We start from the raw sequence: 20,571 nt of genomic DNA on the forward strand, positions 1-20,571 counted from the left end.
TAGATGATCCTGGAGGTCCCTTCCAACTCTATGACTCTGTGGATGCTACTATGGATGCTATCATGCTGTGGACTATCAAAATGAACACATAGGGCGTTTTCGCACTCACCTTCAGCCGGCGCGACCCCCCTCTTCACCGCGCAGGATCTGCGCGGATTTCGCATTAAATGCCGCGGAGCAGCCGGAAGAGCCGGAAGCTCCCGGCGCAAAAGCCGCTAAACGTAAACCGCCAAAAAGCAGTTTCCGTTTGCGCGGCTTTTGCGATGGGAGTTTCCGGCTCTTCTGGCTGCTCCGCGGCATTTAGTGTGAAATCCGCACAGATCCTGCACGGTGAAGAGGGGGGTCGCGCCGGCTGAAGGTGAGTGCGAAAACGCCCATAGTGAGAAAATATGGCTTGAATTCCACAGAGGTTTTTTGCCAATTCCCCCCTTCTTTTGCAGACCTTCATCTCCCTTCAGTGCTGTTCCTGGGCTTCCCCTGTCCCTGAGGAGCAGAATTTCTGGCAGTATTTTGGGACACTGGGTGAGAAGAAAGTCATGCTCTAAGAATGAACTATCATCCATCTGTGGAAATCCTCTGTGGGATCCAATTGAAACACTACCTGAATTTTTCCATAGAATCTAAAGGAGGAAAGTTCTCATAGACAATTATTAAAAGTCTGATTCATCACTAATAATGAATTTATATTTTCCTGATTCCCATTTCCCCTGCATACACCAAGACACACAAAGACACAAGTCCATCTCCACAATTTATCCTAGGCTGTAATTTCCTGCTTAAGTAACCCTGTTTACCAAATGGTGACAACACTACACTAGTCTGTAGCAATCTACAGGGAACCACACAACAAAACACATTTGGTTTGGCCTCCCACCTTCTGGTGTGAATTGTAAATCATTTTAATGCAGTGACAAGTACATTATGCAAATGCTATCTAGTCATTTATAACTGTTACAGCTGGAACAGTTTGGGGGTTAAAAAGCCTCAGTGGGATTTCAATACAAAGATTCCCTTGTTGATTCTCTGTTTTACTACAGTGGTATGAAAATCACCACCTAGTGCAAGCACATTGCTGCCTAAACACAAAAAAACTTTTTGCAGGGAAGAAACCTGTAAAATCTCATAAGGCTAGTCTCTTTTAATTGAGGTACCATGGGACCCAGGGAGTCCCATGCTGAAGACAAAAAAAAGTACAAAGGAATTCAACAGCTTTTTTTAAACTGGTAAAATCTGTAAATTTGAAATGTAGTCAAGATGTCACTCTGTGCTTTTAAATACATTTGGATTTGAAGCAGCAGAACGTGGGAAATTACTGTATAAATAAATGCAGAATTTGAGATAAAGTTGATGGTCAAGAATCTTTAACTTGCCTTGACCTGGATAGCCCAGGCAAGCCCAATCTTGTCAGAACTCGCAAGCTAAGCAGGGTCAGCTGTGGTTAGTACTCGAATAGCAGACTTCCTTGAAATACCCAGCCAAGAAGACAGGGCAGGCTCTGTTCGGCCACCTCTCTGAATATTCTCCAGGCCCCAAGTAGGGGTTAGTCACCAGAGGTTGACATGACTTCCAGGTGCAGACACCCTCCCCCCTAAAGACTTTTAGTTCTGGGGGATTTCAATATCCATGTTGATGACGCGGCATCCTTGCAGGTCCAGGGCCTGGTGCCGTCCATGGAGACACTGGGACTCAGTCAATTTGAATCGGCCTCCACACACCAGGCCAGGCACACGCTAGATCTGATCTTCAGGGCAGGGATATTGGTGGATCTGGTAACGGCAGATGCTGTTCCATGGTCAGACCATTATGCTGTGAAAGTCCAGCTGGAGCTGGAACTCCAGTCCTGTTTAGGCAGCAAGTGGATTTATGCTTGCCTGTGGAGCTAAATGGACCCAGAGTGGTTTCAATAGGCCCTGTGGAATCCAATGCCCCCTGGTGGGTCATTACATGAGCTTGTGGAGGCCTGGTATTCCCGGCTCTCCACTGCCATCGATGACATCACCCTCTGGTCCCCTCTTTACTTTGTACCAAGGCAGCTCCCTGGTATTCCTTGGACTTGCTAAGGATGAAACGACAGTTTAGATGGTTAGAGTGAGTGTGGTGGTGTGCTCGTGACGAAGAGTCCAGAACTTCTTATTGAACACTTATGAAAGTCTATGAGAAGGCTGTGAAGTCCGCTAAGAAAAATTTCTATATGGCCTCCATAAAGTCTGCAAAGTCACATCCAGCTCAATTATTTAGAGTAATTCTCAGGTCTCTGACAATGTTGCCATCGAGCAACCAAAAAGATAGGGAATTGGATATCAGTTCTGAGGCCTTTGTGACATATTTCGCAGATAAAATGTTGACTCTCCTCCAGGACCTCCCAGCCATAGTTGATGCAGTACATGAACTGGAAGCCCCTTGGCCGTCGCACGGTTCAATACCGGACCGCTTCAGTCAACTCACATTGGAGGATGTAGACAGGATCCTGGCTGCAGTAAAGCCTACTACTTCCCCCTGGACCTCTGTCCATCCTGGCTTGTGAAGACTTGCCAGGATGATATCAGGGTTTCTCTGGGTGATATTGCTAACCTGTCCCTGACAAGTGGGGCATTCCCAGAGAAATTAAAGGAGGCGGTAATTCGGCCACTTTTGAAGAAACCCTTGCTGGACCCTATGGTTCTAGCTAACTACCATCTAGTTTCGAACCAATCGTTCCTGGGAAAGACAATTGAGAAGGCAGTAGCGGAGCAGCTACAGGTTTTCCTGGATAAAACATCCACCCTGGACCCATTCAAATCTGGCTTCCGCCCAGGCCATGGAACAGAGACGGTACTAGCTGCCCTGACAGGCAACCTGAGAAGACATCTGGACTAAGGTGGGTCAGTGCTGCTGATTATTCTGGACCTGTCAGCAACGTTTGACACAGTCGACTATGATCTATTGATCCACTGCCTCACTGCCGCCGAAATACGAGGAGTAGCCTTGCAATGGTTCTCCTCCTTCCTCCAGGGACGTGGACAAAGGGTGATGCTGGGCGAGCACACCTCCCTGCGACACCTGCTTATATATGGAGTGCCACAGGGAACTATTCTCTAACCCATATTATTTAACATCTATATGTGCCCCCTTGCACAGATTGCCAAATTTTTGGACTGGGTTGTCACCAGTATGCTGATGACACCCAGCTCTATCTGTTGATGGATGGTAGACCATCCTCTGCCCCTGAACACCTGTCCGAGGCATTAAAAGCTGTAGCAGGATGGTTACAGCAGAGCCGGCTGAAGCTAAATCCAACCAAGACAGAGGTCCTGTGTCTGAGTCAAGGAGGGGTGGGGCTGTGCACCCAACTCTCAGCCTTGGATGGTGCTGTTTTAGTGCCGACCCAACAGGTGAAGAGTTTGGGAATGATCCTGGATGCCTCACTTTCTATGGAGGCCCAGGTCATGGTGGCTGCCAGGTCTGCCTTCCACCATCTACGGCAGATCAGACAGCTCGCACCATATCAGTCCCCCCAAGACCTGGCCACAGTGACTCATGCAATGGTCACTTCCAGATTAGATTACTGTAACTCGCTCTACACTGGCTTGCCCCTGAAACTGATCCAGAAACTGCAGAGGGTGCAGAATGTGGCAGCTCGCCTGCTGACTACATCACCTGTATGGGTGAGCATGCAAACGGTGCTCCACAGCCTGCACTGGCTGCCTATAGAGTACCAGATCTGTTTCAAGATGTTAGTTTTGACTTTTAAAGCCTTGCGCAGCCTGAGACCAACATACCTATGGGACTGTCTCTTCCCATATATGCCCTGAAGGTTGCTTTATTCGGCCTCCCAAGAGAAGCTGACTGTCCCCAGCCCAAGAGATGCTCATCTTGCCTCTACCAGGGCCAGGTCCTTCTCGGTCCTGTTCCCAACCTGGTGGAAACAGCTCCCTATGGAGATCCAGGTCCTACCTGGCTTGTTAGCCTTTTGTAGGGTCTATAAAACAGAGCTGTTCCGCCAGGTATTCAGGTGAGGTGGCGGGCATCTATCCACTAGATCAATTGGCCTCCCCTACTGTACTATCCTATTGTGCTGATTGCTGTATTGTCCTGCTACACCATTTGCTGGACCATTTTGTTGCACTGAATATTGAAATTGACTTTATTATTATGTTGTTGTGATTTTATTGTTTGTGATTTTACTGTGATTTTATTATTTATGTTGTACTCTACTCTGAGCCCCTATGGGAGAATGGGCAGAATATAAATAAACAAATAATAATAATATACAAAATACCAAAAAAGAAAGAAAAGAACCTTCATCTTCATCCCATGGTTTTAACAATGTGTGTGTATGTGTGTGTGCACAAAGAGGGAAATTACTGCATATTAATCTTAATATTTACTTCTTAGACGTGAGCACATCATATAAAAATCAGGTAGTTTAGTATAGTGACCAAGAGAATGAGAGCAGAATTAGGAAGTTTCTGGCTTGTAATTTTCCTTTCCCGTGAAATTGCTAGGTGTGGCCATAGGCAAGCCATTCTATCTCAGTTTCAGTTGATTCCCTTGACAATGTATTTTTAATTAAACTGACCTAGTATAAAAGACTGAAACAAGAAAATGCTTTGAAGAAGAAGATGATATTGGATTTATATTCTGCCCTCCACTCAGAGTCTCAGAGCAGCTCACAATCTCCTTTATCTTCCTCCCCCACAACAGACACCCTGTGAGGAGAGTGGGGCTGAGAGGACTCTAACAGCAGCTGCCCTTTCAAGGACAACCTCTGCTAGAGCTATGGCTGACCTAAGGCCATTCCAGCAGGTGCAAGTGGAGGAGTAGGGAATCAAACCTGCACACTTAACCACTACACCAAACTACTTTGTCTTTATATAACTGCTTAATCACTTATACCAAACAGTAAACAGCTGGCCTCTGAAGAGATTGCAAAATTGGCAAAACCAGGACACTCAAATACAAGGGAACACACCAGGTATGCAGAAAGATGCAGTTTATAAATTGACCAAAAGAGAAAAAAATAGCCTGATGGAGACTGAAAATACTACAGAAAAGCCCGAATACTGACAAATTAAAGAGAAAAGGGATGTGTGTGAGGAGAAAGCAGTCTGCACCAGTCTCTTAGGGACTACTGCAGGGGGGCTAGAGTACCAAACTGTCCACAATTCCTATGATTTCTTGTCTCCCCCTACCCCTTGTTACAATAATCAGAAAGATAATATAGTAATAGCAATGAGTGATTTTTGGGGAATCTTCCATTTATAATTCAATTAACTTATTGGGCATCGTGCAGGGTAAAAATAGGGGGGGGGGGTCTAAACTGAGGAAGTTATTTGCCCAATGTATCTATGACTCAATATCACCATAATTTCACCAAACTTCACATTAGGGGATAAACCTCAAATACGATTACCAAATTCGTTCCACATTTCTGTCTGCCTCCTGATAACAGGGGTGCTTGGCTTGTTCATAAATTTTAGAAATACTTTCCATTTGTAAAGGTGGCCATGAAGAAGTAAGCAGACTTCATAAACACATATAGGCAATTTTGGGGGTCTTTTCCACTGTTCCAGGGTATGAAAGAATGGTTTCCTGTTGGTACTTACAGTCTTGCCCGGCTGACAGACTAGACAAATAGACTATAGTAAGTAGTCATTCCTCCACCAAAAAACCACGTACATTGCAAGACATGATCATTCCATTCACCACTCACAATTCCCAATATGAAAGAACCAAGCAGAAAGGGTGCACTAAAAATGCCTGTATAGTAAATACTGATATCAATCAGGAACATGAGCCAAGCCAAATATTTAAAAGGAAGTCACAACTCCCTTGGAGAAGTTAATCTCATTTAAAAATCTGACTCTGGTTATTAATAACCAAAATAACAGTGCAGTCCTACACCCTTCTATGTACATTAAAATAAATAGGTTTAGATGGGTGTAACTCTATTTAGGATACTAGTCTTAATTTAGACTGCAATCTTAAATTAATGGGTCTCCCTTCTGGGAAACCAGATTGTACTGCTAGATTTTTTAAAATCCTTTAAATTATTTAATCCTTTAAATTTAAATCCTTTAAATTCAGTATGAGTTGCAGCATCAACCTCTACAGTATTAACTATACACTAAAGGCAGGGCAGTAGCCAGGAATTATGGCCACATAGGATGCTTCAGAAGTCCTAGCTGTTATGGCTGCATAGGACAATTCAGGGGGCCTAGCTAGTGGCACTTAGTGGCAAAGTCTCATCTTTTTGCATCTTGGACCTGACTGAAAAGGATTCTCCTTGCCTCACCCCATGTCTGACTTCACCAGCATTAGGTGCACAGGACTGCCACATGATAGCATTGTGTGACCTGGGCCACATGATGAATCACATGACACCAGCAGCAAAATTCTCACCTGAAGCAGGTGCAGTGGAGGGGTAGCTTAAGCTGGATGTAGGGGAGCAATAGCTTAAGCCACACTTGCCCAAATCAGTTCTCTAACGATGACAAGACTTAATGAAAAGATTGGGGGAAATTGGATATGGGGAACTGGGGACGATTTGGGACAAATTGATAGGAGGTGCTCAGGGTTTGATAGGCAGCACACCACAACACCTCACCACTGGGTTTCCTCCTTTTTGCTTTCCATAATGCTTGAAATGAACTATTTGTTGAACTTTGCAACTAAGTCTGCTGCTTAAATCCCCCTCCTCAAATCCTTATAATGAACTGAACAAAATATCTAGAGACAGGGTTCAACGGTGTGTATTTTCAGCAATTATACATAGACAAAAATAGTGAAAAAATTACTGTTAGTGCATTAAAATGTTTTTAGACAATTATCTCACTACAATCCATTAATCAATTTCTTACAGCTGTATAGTTTACATAATGAGCCATATTATACAAGGATTGTTTTAGACTCCTGGTGAAGTTTTTTTTTAAATTAAAAAAAATCCTTTTCCTTAGCCTGTTCAGCAGTTGACACTGCGGAGAACGTTGGACTGGACCTCTGAATGCTCTTTCTCCAGCATGAAGGCTAGCTAGACTGGATTGCATTAGCTGCATATGCTATTTCTGTTCCTACCAAATCTGTCCGTAGGAAAATGGGTGTCTTGAAGATATTTGCTGCATTCAGATGCCATGACAAACCTGTCTGTGACAGGCAGGGGTGGAATTCTAGCAGGAGTTCCTTTGCATATTAGGCCACACGCCCCTGATGTAGCCAATCCTCTAAGAGCTTACAAGGTTCTTTTTTGTAAGCTCTTGGAGGACTGGCTACATCAGATGGGTGTGGCCTAATATGCAAAGGAGCTCCTGCTAGAATTCCACCCCTGAGAGTACAGTCTATTTTCATGCTTGTGTCATCTTTTCTGCTTTCACCTCCCCTTCTCTTCATGAAAAGAGCGTGATCGAAAAATTCCTTATTTGGGGATGCCTCCAAGCTCTAATTTACTATGATGTTTGAAAGTGAGCAAATTGGATTTCATTTCCTTCCCACAAACTGGATTCTAAACTGGGTTTGAAATATGGTTTCAATCCCACTACTGTATGAGAAGGAAACAAACTCCAATTTGCTCAGGTGTCTGCATTCAAGCATCATAGTAAACTGGAGTTTCAAGGTTCCCTATGTTTGAGGGAGGACAGAGTATGTAAGAATAGCAGAAACAAATAGCAGGAAAAAACCCCCAGAGCTTGGTTGTGACATCTGAATGTGATTTTGTACAGACTGTCAATATTCAGGAGTTCCACTGCCACAGCAGAAAAAACTCACAACTCCCCACCATTTTGTTAGTATTGGCAAATGAAAAAAAGATGCAGCACTTGCAAACAGAATCAGTGGTTCTGCTGTATGCCTTTCCCACAATGCACCAATGTAGAAGAGATCCTAAATATTTTTCTGACTTCTACATTCCTTTGTTCAATAACTTCCAAGATAGATAGAGATTCCCATCCCCAAATTAACATAAAATCTGTAATCAAATGTTTAATTAAACAAACCAATTAATTTATGAAGACCCAGAATTCTAAAAAAAATCCTAAACAGGTGTTTTTTTTTCTTGTTAACAATAGTAGTCTATTCTACAGCTACACTTAGCCATATTTCAGAAGCAAGGCTTTTAAACAATATTTGCAGCAAACTTTGATGTGGGTCTTTTCTGAGTCTGATCAACACAAGTTTCACAGGTGTCTTGCAGTTCTGGTTTGAAAACCATTGTGGTTGGATTTTGTGGTATTCATACTTCAACTAAAGTTCATTGATTTAATGAATGCTAATTAAGATGTGAAAAGGGAAGGAGATGGAAAAAGGATATAAGCTTGGCAGGTGTTCCTTGAAATGAAAGCAAATGTAGCAAGGATAAAAATCAAAAAGAGCCACACAAACATGTTTCAGACAAAGGGTGAAGATTATTTTCTTTTGAAAGTCCTTCTCCCTACATCTATGCCTTAAGACTTCAAGCATACGGTGTTGCAGTCTTGTTAAGAACATAAGAGAAGCTATGTTGGATCAGGCCAATGGCCCATCCAGTCCAACACTCTGTGTCACACAGTGGCCAAAACAATATATACACACAAACACACACACACACACACACACATATACACACTGTGGCTAATAGCCACTGATGGACCTCTGCTCCATATTTTTATCTAGCCCCCTCTTGAAGCTGTCTATGCTTGTAGCTGCCACCACCTCCTGTGGCAGTGAATTCCACATGTTAATCACCCTTTGGGTGAAGAAGTACTTCCTTTTATCTGTTTTTACCTGACTGCTCAGCAATTTCATCGAATGCCCACGAGTTCTTGTATTGTGAGAAAGGGAGAAAAGAACTTCTTTCTCTACTTTCTCCATCCCATGCATAATCTTGTAAACCTCTATCGTGTCACCATGTAGTCGACGTTTCTCCAAGCTAAAGAGCCCCAAGCGTTTTAACCTTTCTTCATAGGGAAAGTGTTCCAACCCTTTAATCATTCTAGTTGCCCTTTTCTGGACTTTTTCCAGTGCTATAATATCCTTTTTGAGGTGCGGTGACCAGAATTGCACACAGTATTCCAAACGAGACCGCACCATCGATTTATACAGGGGCATTATGATACTGGCTGATTTGTTCTCAATTTCCTTCCTAATAATTCCCAGCATGGCGTTGGCCTTTTTTATTGCAATTGCACACTGTCTTGACATTTTCAGTGAGTTATCTACCACGACCCCAAGATCTCTCTCTTGGTCAGTCTCTGCCAGTTCACACCCCATCAACTTGTATTTGTAGCTGGGATTCTTGGCCCCAATGTGCATTACTTTGCACTTGGCCACATTAAACCTCATCTGCCACGTTGACGCCCACTCACCCAGCCTCAACAGGTCCTTTTGGAGTTCCTCACAATCCTCTCTGGTTCTCACCACCCTGAACAATTTAGTGTCATCTGCAAACTTGGCCACTTCACTGCTCACTCCCAACTCCAAATCATTTATGAACAAGTTAAAAAGCATGGGACCCAGTACTGAGTCCTGCGGCACCCCACTGCTTACCATCCTCCCCTGCAAAGACTGCCCATTTATACTCACTCTCTGCTTCCTATTCATTAGCCAGTTTTTGATCCACAAGAGGACCTGTCCTTTTACTCCATGACTCTCAAGCTTTCTAAGGAGCCTTTGATGAGGAACTTTATCAAAAGCTTTCTGGAAGTCAAGGAAAACAACATCTATTGGGTCTCCTTTGTCCACATGTTTGTTCACCCCCTCAAAGAAATGTAACTGGTTAGTGAGGCAAGATCTTCCCTTACAGAACCCATGCTGAGTCTTTCTCAATAACCCATGTTCACCAATGTGCCCACACATTCTGTCCTTGATAATGGTTTCTACCAACTTTCCCGGTATTGATGTCAGACTGACTGGCCTGTAATTTCCCGGATCTCCTCTGGAACCCTTTTTAAAGATGGGGGTGACATTTGCTACCTTCCAGTCCTCAGGAACGGAGGCATATATCGATGAAAGATTACATATTTTTGTCAGAAGATCCACAAGTTCAACTCTGAGTTCTTTCAGAACTCTTGGATGTATGCCATCTGGACCTGATGACTTATTAGTTTTTAATTCGTCTATTAGTTGTAGGACCTCCTCTCTTGTCACCTCAATCTGACTCAGGTCTTTCAACACCCCTTCCAAAATTAGTGGATCTGGAGCGGGCAAACACTTCTCGTCTTCCACAATGAAGACGGAGGCAAAATATGCATTCAGCTTCTCAGCCATTTCCTTATCCTCCTTCAGTAATCCTTTGACCCCTTGGTCATCCAAGGGCCCCACTGCCTCCCTGCCTGGTTTCCTGCTTCTAATATATTTGAAGAATTTTTTATTGTTGGTCTTTATGTTTTTTGCAATATGCTCCTCATAGTCCCTTTCTGCCTGCTTGATCACAGTCTTGCATTTGATTTGCCATAGCCTGTGTTCCCTTTTATTAATCTCACTTGGACTAGCTTTCCACCGCTTAAAGGAGTCCTTCTTACATTTTACAGCTTCCATTACTTTGTTTGTTAACCATGCAGGCCTTTTCTTATACCTGTTTGTGCCTTTCCTAACTTGTGGTATATATTTTATCTGAGCTTCTAGGATTGTAGTTTTAAATAGCCTCAAAGCTTCCCCAAAGCTTTGACTGTATTTACCTTTCCTTTCAGTTTCCTCTTCACATGCTTCCTCATCTCAGAGAATTTACCCCTTTTAAAGTTAAATGTGGTCGTGCTGGTCTTTTGGGGCAACTATGTATACAAATGGTGAAATCAATAACGTTATGGTCACTGCTCCCAAGCAGTGCGATCACTTTTACATCTCTCACCAAGTCTTGGGCATTACTTAGGACCAAATCCAGGATTGCCCCACCCTTGGTAGGTTCTGAGACCATCTGCTCCGTAGCACAGTCATTGAGAGCATCAAGAAACTCAATCTCTTTCTCTCGACAAGAACACATATTGACCCAATCAATCTGCGGGTAGTTAAAATCACCTATTCCGACACAGTTTTTACGTTTAGCCACTATCTTTAATCCTACCATCATATTATAACAGTCCTCTATCTTTTGATTTGGTGGGCGATAACAAACTCCCATAGTTAAATATCCTTTTGGGCCCTCTATTTCAACCGAAAGCATTTCTAGAAGGGAATCTAATTCTCTGATCTCAGTCTTACTGGACCGTATGCCCTCTCTGACATACAGAGCCACCACACCTCCAACCCTTCCCTTCCTATCCTTCTGATATAACTTATATTCAGGAATCACCATGTCCCACTGATTCTCCTCATTATCTATGTTTTCTCCCAACACTAAACATTCCAACTCACCAATTTTACTTCGAACACTTCTAGCATTTGCATACAAACATCTATAATTTTCCAGGCAAGCTAGGCCCTCAACCTTCCTCCTGCCACCTCGAGACTTTGGCAGACAGTCCATACTGTCTGTCACCATCTCAGCGGACAACTCTGATCCATTACCCGGTAGAAAAGTAACAGCTAACCCTTCATCTCTTTGAGATGAGTCCTCCCGAACCAGAGACATTTCATCTCCTGTTGGCTTTTCCCCAAGATTTAGTTTAAAAACTGCTCTGCCACCTTTTTGATTTTAAGTGCCAGCAGCCTGGTTCCATCTGAGGACAAGTGGAGACCATCTCTTTTGTACAGCTCCCGTTTGTTCCAGAAAGCATCTCAGTGCTTAACAAACTCAAACCCTTCCTCCCTACACCATCGTCTCATCCACACATTGAGACTTCTAATTTGTGCCTGTCGCTCCTGCCCTGCACGTGGAACAGGTAGCACTTCTGGTGTTTTAACAATTTATTGATATCATATGGTTATACAACTTAGTTATTTCTTAATTATCTCAATATTAATCCGTATGACATTTCAATCCCCCCTCCCTCCAATGTTGCAATCCCCCCTCCCTTCTGAGAAGGCTATCTTGGAGGTCCTGGCCTTAAGTCTCCCGCCTAGCAGACTAAATTTTTCCTCCAGGACCTCACAACTGCATTTCCCCACATCATTGGTGTCAACATGCACCATGACCACTGGCTCCTCCCCAGCACTGTCTATCAGCCTATCTACTACACGCGTAATGTCCGCTACCTTTGCACTAGGCAGGCAAATCACCATACTGTCAGTACACAGTTTTGCCACCCCGCTATCTATTTGCCTAAGGATCGAATCACCAACTACCAAGACCCCCCCTCTCTCCCTGCCCAGGGATGGTTCCTTGGCGCGAAAGGATTCCCGCTCACCAACTGAAGAAGAGGTCCCTTCTGAGGGCGCATTCCCCTTATCCTTAGCAAGGTGCCCTGTTCCGGCTCGACCCTTATGCTCCCTGCACATTCAGAGCGGGGCTCATCTACTACGTCTTCGAGTGCCTGACTGTCTCTGCTTCTCCAGGGCAGTCACCTCGGCCTCAAGGGTATGAACTCGTTCCCTGAGGACCAGGAGCTCCTTGCATCGAGCACACACCCAAGACTTCTGTCCTGTGGGCAGATAGTCATACATGTGACACTCAGTGCAAAGCACTGGAAAGCCCCCACCCCCCTGCTGGCATTCTACCTTCATGATAGTTTTTTTTTTTTTTTAAATATGCAGTCCCCTTTAAATCCTGTTTGTTTATGTGGCTCCCCTTCTGGAGGGTCAACTTACCTTATTGGGAGCACAAGGAAAATAGGGATCTGGATTCTTGGTCCTTATACAGCCCCCAGGCGAAGAGCCACATACCAAGATCCCTTTAGCGCTCGCCCTTTGGCTCGCGCCAAAGGCTCGCACCTCTGGCAAGGCGCAGCTTAACAATGCAAAGAGGGTGGGGAACACCGCCACTCCTAATCCATCAGGAACAATCACCTTCAGTCACCTTCACCTTTAGCCCACTCAACCAAACAAACAGCAGTTCCCCAGCAAACCACAAACTCAGAATTTTCAGCAGTCACAGAAACTCAGGAATTCTCAGCAACTTCCCCAGCTGCTCACCCTTATATCAGTTATTCTCTGCTCTATCTCAGAGCTTCTCTGTTCTCTCTGAGCTCTCTGAAATGTGCTCAGCCTCTGGCAAGGTGCAGCTTAACAATGCAAGGAGGGTGGGGAACACAGCCACTCCTAATCAATCAGTAACAATCACTTTCAATCACCTTCACCTTTGGCCCACTCAACCTTTGTTATGAAATGCATTTGGCACTTTGATCCATCCTATAAAAAGACATTTCCAACCGGCTTTCAAAAACACCCACCTGGCATACCAATGAAAAGGTGAATAACCCTCCATAGAAAAACATTCTTCCATCACACTTCCCCTTTCCCTCCAAAACCTTATAGCATTGTGTTCCCTTGTAAAATTATGCACAAGTTGCGCAGAGATAGGGTATCAGCGGCAACCATAAAACCATTTATAGCTGACAACAAGATTAATGGCTAGCCCTCCTCTGATTTCCTCCTATCAGCTATTGGTGAATCTGCTCCATCTGTCATTTCACAGCAAGAAGAGTACCCTTATGTTGATTTAATTTCATAGTGACTTTCAAATTGCTCTAGTGAAAGGAATGGTTACGCATTTGGTGACAGATCATGACCTACTTACATTTAGTAACCACCCCTTCCAAGTGGATGATGTTGGGATGGTCAAATTGTCCCATGATGCTGGCTTCACTCAAGAAGTCCCTTCTTTGTTTGTCTGTGTATCCTGCTTTCAGAGTCTTGATAGCAACACAGATCTCCCGCTTGCCTGGCACCTTGAGGCGACCACTGCAGACCTCACCAAATTCACCTACAAAGAAAGAAACAATCTAAAAGACCAACCATGAATAAACCTCTATCTCACACATCATAAGAACATAAGAACATAAGAGAAGCCATGTTAGATCAGGCCAATGGCCCATCCAGTCCAACATTCTGTGTCACACAGCGGCCAAATATATATATATATATATATATATATATATATATATATATATATATATATATATACACACACACACACACACACTGTGGCTAATAGCCACTGATGGACCTCTGCTCCATATTTTTATCTAACCCCTTCTTGAAGGTGGCTATGCTTGTGGACGCCACCACCTCCTGTGGCAGTGAATTCCACATGTTAATCACCCTTTGGGTGAAGAAGTACTTCCTTTTATCCGTTTTAACCTGTCTGCTCAGCAATTTCATCGAATGCCCACGAGTTCTTGTATTGTGAGAAAGGGAGAAAAGTACTTCTTTCTCTACTTTCTCCATCCCATGCATTATCTTGTAAACTTCTATCATGTCACCCCTCAGTCGACGTTTCTCCAAGCTAAAGAGCCCTAAGCGTTTCAACCTTTCTTCATAGGGAAGGTGTTCCAGCCCTTTAATCATTTTAGTTGCCCTTTTCTGAACTTTCTCCAATGCTATAATATCCTTTTTGAGGTGCGGCGACCAGAACTGCACACAGTACTCCAAATGAGACCGCACCATCGATTTATACAGAGGCATTATGATACTGGCTGATTTGTTTTCAATTCCCTTCCTAATAATTCCCAGCATGGCGTTGGCCTTTTTTATTGCAAATGCACACTGTCTTGACATTTTCAGTGAATTATCTACCATGACCCCAAGATCTCTCTCTTGGTCTGTCTCTGCCAGTTCACACCCCATCAACTTGTATTTGTAGCTGGGATTCTTGGCCCCAATGTGCATTACTTTGCACTTGGCCACATTGAACCGCATCTGCCACGTTGACGCCCACTCACCCAGCCTCAACAGATCCCTTTGGAGTTCCTCACAATCCTCTCTGGTTCTCACCACCCTGAACAATTTAGTGTCATCCGCAAATCTGGCCACTTCACTGCTCACTCCCAACTCTAAATCATTTATGAACAAGTTAAAGAGGATGGGACCCAGTACCGAGCCCTGCGGCACCCCACTGCTTACCGTCCTCCACTGCGAAGACTGCCCATTTATACTCACTCTCTGCTTCCTATTACTCAGCCAGTTTTTGATCCACAAGAGGACCTGTCCTTTTACTCCATGACTCTCAAGCTTTCTAAGGAGCCTTTGATGAGGAACTTTATCAAAAGCTTTCTGGAAGTCAAGGTAAACAACATCTATCGGGTCTCCTTTGTCCACATGTTTGTTCACCCCCTCAAAGAAATGTAACAGGTTAGTGAGGCAAGATCTTCCCTTGCAGAACCCATGCTGAGTCTTCCTCAATAACCCGTGTTCATCAATGTGCCTACTCATTCTGTCCTTGATAATGGTTTCTACCAACTTTCCCGGTATTGAAGTCAGACTGACTGGCCTGTAATTTCCCGGATCTCCTCTGGAACCCTTTTTAAAGATGGGGGTGACATTTGCTACCTTCCAGTCCTCAGGAACGGAGGCAGATTTCAATGAAAGATTACAGATTTTTGTTAGAAGATCCACAAGTTCAACTTTGAGTTCTTTCAGAACTCTCGGATGTATGCCATCCGGACCCGGTGACTTATTCGTTTTTAATTTGTCTATCAGTTGTAGGACCTCCTCTTTTGTCACCTCAATCTGACTCAGGTCTTTCAACACCCCTTCCAATATTAGTAGTTCTGGGGCGGGCAAACACTTCTCATCTTCCACGGTGAAGACGGAGGCAAAAAATGCATTCAGCTTCTCAGCCATTTCCCCATCCTCCTTCAGTAATCCTTTTACCCCATGGTCATCCAAGGGCCCCACTGCTTCCCTGGCTGGTTTCCTACTTCTAATATATTTGAAGAAATTTTTATTGTTGGTCTTTATGTTTTTTGCAATATGCTCCTCATAGTCCCTTTTTGCCTGCCTGATCACAGTCTTGCATTTGATTTGCCACTGCCTGTGTTCCCTTTTATTAATCTCACTTGGACTGGTTTTCCACTGCTTAAAGGAGTCCTTCTTACCTTTTACAGCTTCCATTACTTTGTTTGTTAACCATGCTGGCCTCTTCTTATACCAACACCGATCTCTGTACAACAGCTCCATTAAACCCATTAGCTGATTCATCTTAAGTCATGATGATACTCCAGTAAGCATCACCGTTACAAATCCATTATCTGCTAACATAATAGTGTCCCGAAACTTACCAACACCAATGACTTTTTCAATCTTTATGCAGGATGCATCAATTTCTTTGGCAAATTCCCGCACTGCTTGGTTAGGGTCCTCATACGTAAAGGGGTCCACATATGTTCTAACACCTACAATGCAAAGATGCATTATTGATAACTGCTGATCCACATAAGCAAGCATGAAAAAACTCTGGTATGTATCCAGATAGCTGAGGGAGTCCAGACTCAAAGTATTCAGTACTGTATTATATTGTGATTTCCCTCTGTTCATATACATTAATAGATAATCATTCTTATCTTATCTTAATAGATAATTCATTCTTATATGAATTCCATTCCATATTAAAAACAAGGTCTCTAACAAAGAATATTATGTTTATTTGAATTTACACAGTAAGCCTGAATTCTCAACAGGATACCTTAGGGGCTAGAATAAGTAAGTACATTTTGGATAAAATTTCTTTTGGATTCTTTCTGTCTATACAAGAGGGATATATCCAGAATGACTGATTCTTGTAAATTCTATACTTAAGCAAATCATAGGATGGATGAGGATATCTCAACAAAGGGGGGGGGGGGAGAATATCTTGGAAATCACGAAAAACACATCTGAAAAAGGCAAAATGCTGATCATTTTCCAGCAAAAAAGCTTTCTCACATTGTGCAGTAGGAATAGCAATACAGTAATGACACCTAGCAAGTAAATACATAAGAAGTATTTTCATGTGTTTTGCATTTTTTGAGCAGCAACACAGCTGTTCAGTCCAGCAGTCTGTGCTTTCCTGGCTATGAGAAACGTATGTGTGTATATATGTATATGTTTAAATATACTGGCTGAGATTAGCAGGTGTCCATTTGCCAGATTTGTGCATGGGCTAGTACTGTTCCGGGTGCTTTGGCTCTTGTTGCCAAACTCCAAGCCTCTGTAAAAGCTCTTCCAAGTAATAAAAATTGTGTCTCAGGGAGCCAGAGAAGAAGAAATGGCAGGAAAATAGTGTATAGGTATGCATTTCTTGTGATTGTGCAAAATGTCTTTTTAGATCACGGCCAAAAAGTTTACAACCTCATTTCACCCCACACACATACATTAAAAAATTAAAATCATAATTATGCAATACTGGAAAAAGAGATGTGAAAGTAATACCATCTGTGTTCCATGAAGAGCAACATTCCCTAAGCTTAACAGTGAAGTGGTTTTCTCCTCATTATGCCTGTACAGTCAGTGGGTTGCATCCTGTGATTTCCAGGTTTGAGGATTGCATGAATGTCTCCACCCTCCCCCTCCTCCAGAGCCATTTCCAGTCCTAGAAAAGGTTATTACTGGGTGGAAGAGACTTGCATGTGGGAAAGAAGAGGGATAAAAGTCTTTCTTTCTTTCTTTCTTTCTTTCTTTCTTTCTTTCTTTCTTTCTTTCTTTCTTTCTTTCTTTCTTTCTTTCTTTCTTTCCAGAGTTTCACCCACATAAAAGGAATAAAAGGCAATCTCATCCCCTTCCCACTACATGTACCTTGATTCCAGAAAAAAACCTTTCCTAAAATTAGAAATGGCTCCAGAATTTTTTTTGAATCTTGTACTTGAACTTCAAATTTAAAACAAAGCTTGTGATTTAGCAGAAAGAAAGAAAGAAAGAAAGAAAGAAAGAAAGAAAGAAAGAAAGAAAGAAAGAAAGAAAGAAAGAAAGAAAGAAAGACATGATGTACTGCTGTGATTGGATTGTACTTCTAAAAGCTTAGAAGTGTTGTGTGAGCAGATAAAGGACTGTGAAGAGTTAATTCTTCACAGAGCCAAAGAGCCTTGAATGATAGTTTGTTCATGAGATCTGATTGAATAGCATCAGCAGAGCAGAGAAAGATATCTTAACTGGATGCTGAGAATTCAGTCTGATTTTAGCTGTAGCTGAGATAAGTTAAGTATTGACAGTTTTGGAATTCAGCCTTGACTAAGAGCAGTTTAATATAGATAGGAGAACTGGGGAAAGTTGGCAAGGATGAGTGAGTAATTACACCGAGACTCCCATTTGGGCCAAGGAAAGTGGATAGATCTTCTATAGAGAGGAGAGTTTCCCTACCCAAGGATTTAGCTCTGAAGTGTGCAGAGATCCCTGCTCTGGTGTGGTTATAAACTGCCTTTAGTGATATGAGTCAGTTAAAAACTCAATACGAGTACTGGTGTTTCAAGAGAAGGGGTTTGGGTACTGGAGAGAGTGTACCAGCCTTCTGGGAACCGAAAGAGACAGAGAATACTTAAATAAAATGTTTAGGAGTGTTTGGGAAAAGACTGGAACAAAAGCCTCTCAACATAAAGATTTAAGTAACTGTGAATAGCTTAAGAAACTTTCATTAGCCTGAAACATAAGAACTAAAGTCTGTGCATGTACTGGTTTTACCTCAGAAATTTCAACCCCTGATTTCACCTGACCTTTCCCCTTTTATTTTGTTATTTTTAATATTTTAAAACTATTTTGTTATTTTGAATTACAAAATGCCTTGAGTGCCATTTAGGTTGTTTACTTTAAAGTGGGCTTCTTCCCTCAGGTTCCTGGACTGAGCCCACAGCCAAAATATCATACTGTGACAGTGTGGGACAGCCAGGATTCTTCAGCAAAGAAGAAAACACATTACTAGAGGAGCTCGGTCAGTAAAAAGAAAGAAAAATGGAAGGAAAATCTTGTCTCTGAGGGAGGGAAGTAGATGGGGCCTTTTAAAGAAGTTGCTAGCGATAGAGTATCTGTATATACCTTGACAAAAGCAACGAATTTACACACAACAACATCCAGCTAAACCATATCACATATTAATAAAGTCCAAAATATTCAGCTTTGGTTGAGGAAAGCTGCAAATCAATGAAATGCAGTGATAGTCACATCTAAGGGGATGACATTCCCCCCCGCCCCCTGCTGAACACAAGATATGCTTTGTGAACCAGATCGGATAACCAAGCATCACTGCCTTTTACCTTGGTTCAAATGTTTCTCTTCATCTGCTTCTTGCTTGGCCTTACTGTATTTGCTGCGTCTGTTGGAATGAAAAAGAGCATTACAAATCAAAATAAATATCTTACGTAGTAAACTCAAGTGTCTTCTTGACCTGCTAAGACTTGAATTATTGTACCTGCCAAAACTTGTTCACTCTGCTGCTGTGGCTGATGAACTACCCAAGACCTACCTGTAGCACAAAGAATTGTCACATTCCTAATCCTGCAGTAGCTGCCACTGCCAAAGAAAACAGCCAAACATTCTAGGAAAAGGCAGTTACTCTCCCCCCCGCCACCCCAATGCATTTTGTCCTTAAATGGGGAAAATTCTGTTACCAGACTTGACAGGAGTTATGACTTCAGGTTTGTGAGAACAATTAAAAGTTTGTATATGGCTGAATTTACAAAGCATGTATAAATGATGGGTTTGCAAGCACAATCTGGTTTCACTGCTAACTGCAAATATATACCTAATCAAGTTATTTTTACTTTGCACATGGGCATATTAATAACATATTATCTTAGAGATTAATAGTAAGCCTGCACATTATTATAATGTATGATATATTCCTAATATTTATAACTTTAATTTTGAAAAAGGTCTCTGAGAAACAATATGAGCATAGATTTAAAAGAATTTAATAAAGAAGGCTTTTGGTAAAAGAGAGTTATTCACATGACTAAGAACTGCTTTTAATAAGTTCTGTTTGTTCCAGATCTCCATAAGTTCTCAGGATCCCAGAGTTTAGATTGGTCAGACAAGGAAATTCTCAAAGCCCAACTCACAATTATAATTTGACTTCCCCAAATGGGATTTGTTTCTTCTTTTTGGACCCTCTCTACTGTGGGAACATGTGGCTTTTCATATTAATGCCAATATCAGGACTTCCTTGGACTTCGGTAGCAAGTTTAGATTGATGGCTCCACCATGTAAATTTGCCAACAATATGAAATAATAACCACCACTACCATTATATATAATTCCTAATAATCCAAAATTAAAGGACAACACTTTGAGAACAGCACTGTGTATCTAACCAACCAGTCTTTGTGGAGTGGGATTTTCTCCTTTCTCCTGGATCCCACTGGACCCTCTGGAATTTTATTTCCGGGGTCAGTAGACCCTCAGAAACAGCATAAAGTCCAAAATAAGAGTCTTCAAGAGGAGAGGGAAATCTATGGGGATTGCTGCCCCATCTTTTGAAGTCTTTAGTACCATTAAGTCTTCAAAGCTGGTTGGTTGGATAAATGCCAATACATCTGAAAAATCGAAACAAAATTTGATCCAGTCTCTCTAAAAGTATCAGGACTTAAATTCTTTCAATGGTCTTATCATCTCCTATTTATTAATACAGACATATGGACTCCATGACAGACTTAAATCCTGATTCCATATCAGCAAGTGATGGGAGATGATTCCAATTATTTCATGAGCACCTAACTGGCACTGTACTAAAGACAGAAACACTAAGACAAATATTTAGGAAATATTTAGGCCTATGGTCACAATCTACAAGTTACACATTTTAATTGATTCTAACAGAATTACCATGTCTATTGCAACTGACTTGAA

General features: G+C 42.4%; 1 protein-coding gene across 1 annotated transcript in view; it reads right to left on the reverse strand.

Annotated features, from left to right (window-relative positions):
• Positions 1–20,571, reverse strand: part of EPHA4 (EPH receptor A4) — a 253,169-nt gene that overhangs the window by 28,464 nt on the left and 204,134 nt on the right. The window contains exons 9-11 of the mRNA XM_060242183.1: positions 18,981–19,039; positions 16,041–16,154; positions 13,559–13,744 (exon numbers count right to left, since the gene is read on the reverse strand). Of these exons, the coding sequence (XP_060098166.1) occupies positions 13,559–13,744; positions 16,041–16,154; positions 18,981–19,039 (359 nt within the window). The remainder of the gene's footprint in view (positions 1–13,558; positions 13,745–16,040; positions 16,155–18,980; positions 19,040–20,571) is intronic.

The sequence above is a fragment of the Heteronotia binoei genome, chromosome 6 (assembly GCF_032191835.1).
Source record: "Heteronotia binoei isolate CCM8104 ecotype False Entrance Well chromosome 6, APGP_CSIRO_Hbin_v1, whole genome shotgun sequence".
Taxonomy (NCBI): domain Eukaryota; kingdom Metazoa; phylum Chordata; class Lepidosauria; order Squamata; family Gekkonidae; genus Heteronotia; species Heteronotia binoei.